Source organism: Thalassophryne amazonica, chromosome 1 (genome assembly GCF_902500255.1).
Source record: "Thalassophryne amazonica chromosome 1, fThaAma1.1, whole genome shotgun sequence".
Taxonomy (NCBI): Eukaryota; Metazoa; Chordata; class Actinopteri; order Batrachoidiformes; family Batrachoididae; genus Thalassophryne; species Thalassophryne amazonica.
This window is the reverse complement of record NC_047103.1, coordinates 109,232,319-109,243,566: the sequence shown is the minus strand read 5'-3', so window position 1 is coordinate 109,243,566 and position 11,248 is coordinate 109,232,319. Positions and strand designations below refer to the sequence as shown.

General features: G+C 41.8%; 1 protein-coding gene across 3 annotated transcripts in view; it reads right to left on the bottom strand.

Moving 5' to 3' along the window:
* Window positions 1–1,165: 1,165 nt before the first annotated feature.
* Window positions 1,166–11,248, bottom strand: part of LOC117513009 (ubiquitin-protein ligase E3A-like) — a 211,597-nt gene continuing 201,514 nt past the window's right edge. For all 3 annotated transcript variants that reach the window (XM_034173305.1, XM_034173297.1, XM_034173288.1), the window contains one exon: window positions 1,166–4,926. In XM_034173305.1, coding sequence (XP_034029196.1) covers window positions 4,806–4,926 — 121 coding nt within the window. In that variant the 3' untranslated portion in view covers window positions 1,166–4,805. The remainder of the gene's footprint in view (window positions 4,927–11,248) is intronic.

Here is an 11,248-nt window from a genome sequence, read left to right as displayed (position 1 = left end):
AAACTTTGTTTCATGTCACAAGTCTGGCAGCAGCATTTTGGACCAATTGGAGAGCCCTAATGTTGGACTGTGGTAAACCAGAAAATAGAACATTGCAGTAGTCCAATCTAGAAGAGATAAACGCATGGATCAGGGTCTCATCATCAGCCATAGACAGGACGGGACGAATCTTCGCTATATTTTGCAAGTGGAAGAAAGCAGTCCTCGTAATATTTCTAATGTGGAGGACAAAGGACAATGTAGGATCAAAAATTACCCCAAGGTTCCTCACTTTGTCCATGTGATGAATGACACACGACCCTGGGCTAAGCATTAACTAGTCAGATTGATGCCGATGTCTCACTGGACCAAGAACCATCATTTCAGTCTTAGTGTTTAAAAGTAGGAAGTTTCTTGACATCCAGCTTCTCACTGATCATGTGGATGAGATGACCAGCAGTTATCGGCATGTATAACTGAGTATCATCAGCATAGCATAGCAAAACGCCACAATATGTGCCCAAGGGGTGCTATATAAAGGGAGAAAAGCAGGGGGCCTAAGACGGACCCCTGTGGAACCCCAAATTTCATATCAAAGAAATGTTCATGTATCCATCTCGACTTGTCTAAAGAAAACTGGCATCAAACCCAACCCTGCTACATTTCTCCATGTAATGTGGAGTTACATCAGCAAGGGGACCCAACGTAACACTTCTGCCAAATCAACGTGTAGATCCACCTTGGATCTGCTGTGGCAACCCCGAGTGAAAACTTGGGAGCAGCCGAAGGGAATTACATTTACAGGTATTAAACAAGAGCATTTACGCAACCCATCATCTTGGGTTTTATATTTTTAATTAATTTACATCAGGTTGTAGTGATTTGCTTTCAGTTCAGTTTTAAGGAAGATAATTTTAGAATTTTTTTATTTTTTGTATTTCAAATGGCATAAACAAATTAAAATGTGCAAAATACCAAGTGTTCCAATACTTTTGGAGGACACTATGTGAAGCAGGTGTGTCATGAAGAAAATAATTTAATGGTAATGAAATAGTCAAAGTACAATGATGTCCACCATCTCAAGCTAAAACTAAAATGACAAGCTGAGTAAGTTGCACGTAAAAAACCCTGAGTCTCCGAAGGAGCCCTCGACTAAAACTAGAATTATGAGGCAATGCACAGTTGGGGGAAAAGGTCATCTTTATTCAGCACGTCTTCAGAACACAATACTTTTAGCCTTTCAATTTGTATCTTTTAAAATAAAGTTAACCCAACTGATGAAAACTGCTTCCCTTTTCAAGATCAAGTAAATCTTTAATCTTTGCACTATAAAGCTAGTTTACATGTTCAAGTGAGCATCATCTTCAGCATTAACAAGAGACTAAGGCCCCATAAAAAAAAAAAAAAAAACAGCTTATCATCCCCGCCTGCATATTTTGTTTGTTTGTTTTTTAATTTCATTGACGGCAGTACAGCTGATGCAAGAACCGGCACATCTGCGAGGTGGCGAGTATGCTTCGGCCGAAGACTGCTGATGTTTACCGAGCAGGACCCGGAATTTGCCATTTGTTGTCATTAACAACCACACAGTCAGTGGCTCTGTCTTACTCACACACAGTGTGCATGTTTAACCTGCTACTAGCGTGCAATACACTGCCTGTATTCAACATGGAAACAAGATTTATTTTAAAAATAGCTGATATTTTCAGTTCCTCACTTGGTGTACAGGTGCTGTATGTCATTTTTCAGGTTTAAAATAACATGTACCTGTTTTTTTATGTCAAGGTTAATAAACTAGATTTTTTTTTTTTTTAAATGAGGCTCAATAACCATTCAAATTCTTTTTGGTTTCTTTTGACCTCCACAAAGTTAGACATGACTGAGGCTTAATGCAGCTACATAATATCAGTCAAGATGTGCATGTCTCAAAACTTGAGTCTATGACTGAATCGTTTTCTAAACATTCTGCGGGTTTAAACAGGCAATGTATGTATTGTTAGAATTTGACACAGGTCTGGCTGAATCCAAGAAGATATGAAAATCAACAGAAAGAACAGCTTAGAGCAGTTGTGTGCTGTGGCCCGAAACACCTCAGTGACATGATGGAGACATCAGTCAGGCTGAGCAGTGCCTTGAAAGGCAACATACTCTTCCTCCTCTCACGAAGCTTAGATGGGGGCACAATCACTGCTTGATGCATCCTCACCAGCTGTCAGTGTACCAGTGATCAATTCTGTTTTTCCCATTTTCAAATTCTCAACAATCAAAATAAGACTGATGTATTACATCTCAGTATGAATAAGTGCATACAACCCTTTCTCTAGTCCAGCAGGCTGCTTCTGTGTACAAGCATATAATCTGTCAAAGGATTAAGAAAGCATTAAATTTGATATCCACACTGGCTTTAGGAAATGTCTTCTAACTCTGAACCAAATGGATGAAAGCACTGAGTTCTGCAGTTTATTTATCATTTAATTCATATTTTTGTTACTACTTCAATCCATTTGTACCACGCTTGTACCAGACACAGGTACCATTTATACAGCTGGGTGGACTAAATGACAGACAGGTAGCATGAACAGGATTCAAACCCAGGTCTACATACTGGCAGGCCAGCTCCTTATCCACTCAGCTACCTACTCTGCTCGTGTGTTTATCCTGTGGCATTGGAAACAACACATCTAGTAATGTCTGACAGGAATGACATCTCAAAGCAACAGTAATACAGTCAGACAAAAACCCAGATGTTAATTAGAAATTTACACACAAAGAAAAGCATTTAAAAAACAGCTTTGAAGGAAGATGAATTTCACAGTTGATGTTCCAGTCAGACAGAATGCAGCTCAACAGCTCTAACACCCATTTTCAATCTCACTAAACTGTCAGATATGAGGCTTCCCACTTTGACATATGAGACAGGGAATACACTTAAAATCCAAAAATTCCACCTATTTAGTTACTGCTGTTGAGTTATTCCTCTCAGATTCATCCCCTTGCATTTTAACACAGAGATGACTTGTGATTCGCCCAGATAGGGGCAGAGACTGGAAGCAGAAGAAAGAGTTAAATCTTTGTGCATGTTAAAATTAAAGTGGCATTTTAATTTCTCATTACTTCCAGTCTTTGACCAAAGTTAGGCTCATTAAATTACACATCTATCTTTGTAGCAGCTGCAAACCAGATGAAATGAGGATCGATCCTTTCATCTGGCTGTGGATAATAACATGTCAAAATGTGACTACATTATTTTATTATAATTGTTATGCTCCCTATGTTGTGCCAGGGCGTACAAAAGACATACGTCAGTGACAGATCATCAAATCATCAGACAAGAGTTTAAAGTTTACCGTTTGATCTATTCCCACAAACAATTTACACCTACATGTAGGTGGAACATTAAAGCCTTCACTCCAGGGAATTTACAAGGAACAACAATGAAACCAGCTGACCCTGAAGACCAGCTTCATCATGAGAATCACTTCATTCACATCACCCACAGAAGGCTGTCTGTCCTGTCTTGTCCAACACCCCATCACAATATCAACATGATACTGCGATTTGAAATCACATACCCATTTGCAACCATTTATACTTGAGTTCACATATTCGAGTATCAGAGGCTTTATATTCCAGGTGTTGCCACAGAAAGTTTTGGGCATAATGAATTTAAATTCACAAGGCGCAAACGCTTTGCAAATAAAAACTCACATTTCTGCAGACATTTTATGTCACACACAATGATGTGGACATAACAGGTAAAGTCTCAGCAATATGATGTGCCGACACATACAAAGCCAAGCCACAGAGACAACATAAAGTCCTACTAAGTATATATATAAAAAAAAAAAAATTCAAATGACCGTACAGGTCTACCCAAAAGCTCCGTGCTTCTACTCCACATTCTTGAACATGTGTGCGCTCGTGTGTGCGCACACACGTACACAGACAGTTTTTATTTATAACTGTCAGCACAGGAATACATGGAAAAAAGGAAAAAAAAAAAACACTTAAACATGGCAACCTGTGGTCCAAAATGAAACAAATGAAAGAAGGAAAAAAAAAATATTCTGGAGATGTCTAAGTGCACTTACAGGACCAACAGGATGTTAGCCTAACTCGCGATGCCCACCACCGCAAAACCAAAATAGCTATTTGAAACGACAGCGTCATTTTTAATAAAACAGTACCTTTCCACATGATGGATTTAGTAGAAACAATCAGCGAAGGCAGCCGATACTACAAGTCTGCAATTGCACTTTCTTCAGTAAGGGGATTAAAAACAAAAACAAACAAACAAAAAACAATCACTTTACATTAACCAAAGTCTACAGAATGTATGGCATGTGAATAGCTTTTCTCATCTACCTTACACATTTTTGTGTAATACATGTAGTTTATAGTCTCATTTATGCAGTGTCCAAACTTTCTAGTTTAATATCTACTTTCCCAAATTCATCGTTTGGGTAAACCATCAAAAAAGGCAAATATGAAAATTTAATCATTTTATCCTTAAAATAAATAAAGAAAATGATGCTCTCTGTACAAAGAAAAAACAGAAGGGAAAGCTGTAGCACATTCACATACTGTGTATGAGAGGTGGGAACTTTTATCATGAGGTCTCTGCCCTTAGAGCGATGCTTGAGCTGATGCAGGCACAGTAGGACTACCAGATCATTCTGTTCAACTTCCTGAATTATTTCTACTTGCTTTTCCTTGGAATATAACATGGTCTCTGCAGTCACCTTGTAGACTGTGTCTGAAAAAGGAGCAGGTGGGTTTGATGAGCTTTCTGAGAAGTCTTTCTGCAGTGTGTTTCAAGCTAGATCTCAGAGCATTCCAAACCCTTTGGCGTACGTGATGGCTTTTAGCAGTCTCTCTCTCAGCTTCTCCTTGCTGCTGTATTCAGGAAGCAGCAGCACATTAAAGCAAGTGTGAGATGTGGGTAACCTGAGAAGACAAAGACCAAAGGAAGATTTACGCCAAATGACAATGTTATTTTGCTGGATTCCCAGTTGGCCTGTCAATCAAAACACATGCAATGCTGTTAATTTCAATATGACCTTTTCAAAACTAAAAGATAAATCACACTCCACCCCTGAGCAATGAAAACTTCTTAAATGCTCACCCAAATTAATTTAGGGTGGGTATTTAAATTAATTTGCAAATTAACTACTTTTTTGTTTTTGTAAAAGTTGATTAAACACCCACCCTAAAAAACAAAAAATAATGAGACTGTCTCAGGACAAGCTACCCTAAATTACATTTTTAAAATTCAATTTGGTTAAACGTCCACCCCAAATTAATTTACTTTTTAAAAATAAAATGGTGTGCAGGCAGTACATTCTGCCGGTCCCAAGCCCAGAAAAATGAGAAGGGTTGCATCAGGAAGGGCATCCAGTGTAAAATGCGCCAAAATTAAAGATGCAGATAACAAATTGAATTTCCATACCGGATCGGTCGAGGACTGGGTTAACAACAACTGCCACTGGTGCTGTTGCCCAACAGGGTGCCTGCGAAAATTAGGCAACTGTTGGGCGAAGAAGAAGAGGAGCAAAATGTGTCCAGAGACAGCGGGAAAAGGGGAAAACTACACTGAACAAAAATATAAATGCAACACTTTAGTTTTTGCTCCCATTTTCATGAGCTGAACTCAAGAGATCTAAAACATTTTCTATATGCACAAAAGACCTATTTCTCTCAACTATTGCTCACAAATCTGTGTAAATCTGTGTTTATGAGTGCTTCTCCTTTGCCAAGAAAATCCATCCCACCTCACAGGTGTGGCATATCAAGATGCTGATTAGACAGTAAGATTATTGCACATGTGCCCGTCCTTGGCAACTCTGTTCTCCCCCAAAAATTTTGGGTTTCAGCTTTATTTTTCACCACTTTCATCCCTTCACTTAGCTGGGATGATAAATAAATGGTTGATAATCAGCCCATGCAAGCTAAGACTTTCAAACAGGTAGGACATGTGTTCAGTTTGGGAGGAACTGGCCACCAGGAAGTCATCCAGGTATACAAACAGAAAAGGCTGGTCAAGTAGCAGAGTCCATGAGGCGCTGGAAGGAGTGGGTGACGTTCTTCAGGCCAAATGGAATTCAAACAATCCAAAAGGGGTGATCGCTGTTTTGGGGATGTCCAGCGGATGTGCCAGCACTCAGTGGTATCCACATACAAGATGCACCTTTGAGAAGATGACCGTACCCACCAGCTGTGCTGAAATATTCTGGATGTGGGGTACTGGGTAGCGGTGTGGTGTTGTGGTGTCGTTAAGTCAGCAGTAATCGCTGCAAGGGCCACCCTTGGCCTGGCTTGGGAACGATGTGAAAGGGCGACGCCCATGGCCTGTTGGAGCGACGGATAATGCAGAGGTGTTCTATGTTGTCAAACTCAGCTTTGGCAATGCCGAGCTTGGCTTTGCAACTCCTCGCCCAGGAGTACACGCGTGTGCCCGGGGGTGGCAATATGGTGCTCTACTCTGTCTTTGGTAGGGATGGGTATTGATAAGATTTTATCGATAGATACCATTATTGATTCCGCTTATCGATCTGATTCCTTATCGATTCCCTTATCGATACCTCTTGTGAATTTTCTGTGTACTAAAGGTAGGCTTTACAGGTGTTCTATGTCAACAACATTTTACTGAGTCTTAAAGTAAATAAATATGAAATTGGTCACTTATCCTTAAACTCTGGACATAATACACTCTACATGGTTGATCCTTATCTCTGGACATAAATAAACTCTACATGGTGCATCCTTGATTTCCAGACATAAATAGAAATAAACAAAATCTGTAGTTTTTGTCAAAAGCATTTCCTTTTAGACATTATTGGCATGAATGTCTTTCCATACATCTGAGATGAGTTCTTGCAGCTGGCTGTGCTGTATGTCAGGATGTAATTCATAAAGAATGCAGGACATCTCATTTTAAGAGGAAAAAATGTTTTAGTCAATTGTAGTTTATTGTCTGTATTATAGTGTTTGGAAAGAGGTGTCATTTTATTTAAAAGGGCAATTCGTTTTGAAGTTATTAATTCTGACCGGACTCTGTCTCGGCAGAGAGCCATGCAGTAGTCCACCAGTAGTCCATAAGTACACACAGAATATGCGCCCAGGAGAGGGCCAGCAAATTTAGCTGTGTAGAAGTCCCAGCTAAATCTCTGGCCCCCACAACACAAGTCCAAATGTTGAGTGCGTATGGGGCTGCAGTTGGCGGCTGCAAGGGGGAGCTAAACCATATCTCCCAGGATGTCCGGTCTGGAAACGAGCAGAATGCTCCTCTGTGCACCGCGAAAGACAGGAAATAACGCCCAGAGACAGTGTCTTTTGGATGAACGTTAGCCTGTTGGTACGGCTGATGCTCATGGCCACTACTGAGCGCCGGTCCCAAGGTTTCCCTTTCCACTGAAGCACAGGGTGGGTGACAAAGCATTGCTCTTGATCCAAATTTACCATGGTAGAAACAAGGATGCTGCCGAGGTGAAGCGGGTGCCATCTCCATGAGTGTTGCATCATTTGAGAGTGGCGCAGGCATGTTGAAGGTGTGGGCTGGGGATGTTGTGGCGGTGTGGGCAAGGATGAGTGCCGCAGCAGCCATGCTTCATCTGCTGGCGCGCGACAGTCCGTGATGGTGATGTTGGCCAAAGCTGCGCGCACCAAAGGGGGGAGTTGGCGCAAGAAGAGGTGGATGAAGAGATTATTGGGCCTATGCTCTCACAGGAGCTGTAACATTCTGTCCATAAGCTCAGAGGGTTTGCTGTCTCCCAAGCTGTGCAGATAAACAAAGCCCGCTCACCGTCTCAGCATCGGAAAGTTCAAACTTTCTGAAACTTTCTTTAAAAGGTCAGCCTTGACAGCTGCATATTTATTCGCTGCAAGGGGGAGTTTGCAGACGAACCAGCCTTGCTGTTGTAGAACTGCTGAGGGCCGACACGACATAATAGAACATTGTGCCATCCGCGGTGATCTCCCGCAGTGCAAAATGCGCTTCCGTTTGTGCAAACCAAGCTGAAGCAGACGACTCCCAAAACTCGGGAAAGTTAAAAGACGCAGTGTTTGACATCATGCTTGCGATGAAATGTCCTTCAAAAATGCTCAAAAGACAAATGTTGGTGTCACCAGTGTGGAACCTGTGATATCTGAAAGAAGGAGCAACAATTTCCCATTTTGACCACCTGTTGGTGTGCCACTTGATTTCCTCCTTTTTTATAACAGCTTGACCCCATCTATTAACCCCACAGGAGTTCTGAGAGAAAAGCACCACAGGGGTCTGAGACGGCTTGTAATATGCACAGCAGTAATACACACTGTCACACCTCGGCGTGTTAACACCTGCAGAGCAGAGGACACACTTTAACCACCAGTGGCGACACTTTGGTAAGTCAAGTCTAAAGTCAAGTCAGCTTACAAATAACTGGTGGTCATTATGACTTGAGACTTGACTTGGGACTTACAAAATCAAAACTTAAAATCAAAATAACCGACTTTCTGTTGACATTTCAGCATGACGGTAACAGACTTTTTTGTGCATGGTAAATATGTGTTCCGAATTTCGTGAGGCTACAACGAAAAAACCCCAATGCGGAGGGTTTTTTGAACATTTCTAGGGGGCGCTATTTCGCAATTTGGCTGTGACCATGTGCACGACCCCCACAATATCAAAATTCAAATCCAACCGGACGACTTTGCAAAGTTTGGTGAGTTTTTGAGCATGGGAAAAGGTCGAAATTTGGATTTCATTTTGCGCAGAATAATAATAATAAATAACTTGGCTGCAAGCAGTCATATACGGGCCCTCATTCTGCGCGACCACCTACCCAGGCCAGTGCATCCCCTTGTGACCAGATGTGGGCATGTGAGTACAGGGGCAACCACTCACCACACAGTTCGAATTACACAGAGAAAAGCTTTCAATAACTTTTGATCAGTATCATCTCTGGATGCTGTGAAAGAAACTTGAAGTGCATTGGTCAAAATCCCTAGGAACGTTGTTCGTTCAAATACAACGTGTGGAAATCACACCAAAATGACATGAAAACTGAAAATGGCCGGCTTCCTGTTTGGAGTAGACCAGTGGTGGAAGAGAATTTTGTATGTCTGTGCAAGTCACACGTGTACCAATTTTCATCTCCCTACTCCAAAAAAACCCCTATGGAGAGGGGTTTGTGAAAGTTTCAAGGAGGCGCTATTGAGGCATTTTGCCCCGCCCATGGGCGACGCTCCTATGAATTGTAAGAGGTTGTCATGCTTGACATGTGTATCAATTTTCATGATGATATGACAAAATTAAAGCTGTCAAAAAGAAGAACATAATTTAATGGCGAAGGGGCGATATTCACCATGCCGCCACACAGACGCCGGTACTCGTAACTTCACGGCGATCATCGCCTACGTTCACCAACTTGTTCTGCATCTTTTTGAAGTGGAACGAAGTTGATGGGGTTAACGATGTGACATCAGTGCCTGTTTAAATATAATGTTCCATGGCGAAGGGACAAAATGGTGGAGCCATAGCGGCCACACCCTTAGACATAGAGAAAATGATGATTGACAAAATTAAAGCCGTCAAAAAGAAGAACGAAATTTCATGGCAAAAGGTCGATATTCGGAATGCTGCCACACGGGCAGCATTAGTCGTAACCTCACGGCGTTCATTGCCTACGTTCACCAGCATGTTCTGCAAGTTTAAGAAGTGGAATGAAGTTGATAGGGTTAACTATGTGACATCAGGACCTGTTAAAGTAAAAATATGACATTTCCTGTTACCACCAGGGGGCGCTATGGCGGAGGTGGGAAGTTAATATATGCAGACATTCGGGGCAAAGCCCTCATTATGTCCGGCAAGTTTGAAGGATCTTCAATTAAGTATGTGCGCGTGACAGCCGTTCGAAGTGAAACGGCGCCCTCCAAAAAGATCGCCAAAGTTTGACGAACCCCAGCAGCCAAGCCTTTTGACCTAATTACATTCTTTTGATAATTTTGATCACCATTGGGTCATGATGGTGTTGACCAAATTTGAAGACGAATGGATGAAATCCCTAGGAGGCGTTCGTTCAAATGTAAGTAGTGGAAATGGCCCAAAATGGCAAAAAATTAGCTCAAAATTTAAACTTAAAATCAAAATGGCCGACTTCCTGTCGACATTTCACCATGACGTTAAGTGACTTTTTTGTGCGTCCTGGCATGGTAAATGTGTATCGAATTTCGTGAGGCTACGATGAAAAAACCCCTACATGGAGGGTTTTTTGAAAATTTCTAGGGGAAGGAATTTCGCGATTTCGCTGGGACCATGTGTGCGACCCCTAAAATACTGAATTTCAGATACGGCCGGACGACTTTCGATTTCAAGAGTGAGAATAATAATAATAATAACACTAACTAGGACTGCAAGCAGTCATATACGGGCCCTCGTTCCGCAGGACGCCTACCCAGGCCAGTGCGTGCCCTTGTGACCAGATGTGGGCATGTGCATACAGGAGCAACCACTCATCACACAGTTAAAATTTTAAGCAAATCAACAATGCATGAAGGAGTTATGACATGTTGATGGTTAATCAACTAGGGGGCGCTAAGTGTACAGAGGGGCCAAGTGTGGTCAGGGGCCAACTGTCATCACACACATGAAGTTTCAAGACAATCAGGCAAAGCACGAAGGAGTTATCATGACTGGATGTTCCACGGTGAACAGTCAAAATGGCGTCACCATAGCGGAAACACCCTTGAACACAGAGAAAAGCTTTCGATCACTTTTGGTCAGTATCATCTCCGGATGCTGTGAAAGAAATGTGAAGTGCATTGGACAAAATCCCTAGGAGGAGTTTGTTCAAATACAGCGTGTGGAAATCACACCAAAATGACAAGAAAATTCATCATGTCCAGCAAGTTTGAAGGAACTACGATGAAGTATGTGGGCGTTACAGCCGTTCGACGTGAAACGGCATGCTCCGAAAAGCTCGCCAAAGTTTGACGAACCCTAGCAGCAACGCCTTTTGACCTAATTACATTCTTTTGATAAGTTTTGATCACCATGGGGTCGTGATGATGTTGACCAAATTTGAAGATAATTGGATGAAATTCCTAGGACGAGTTCGTTCAAAATCGAAACTTCAAATCAAAATGGCCGACTTCCTGTCAACATTTCACCATGACGGTAAGAGACTTTTTTTGTGCGTCCCAGCAGGGTAAATATGTGTACCGAATTTCGTGAGGCTACGATGAAAAAACCCATACGCGGAGGGTTTTTTGAAAATTTGTAGGGGGCGCT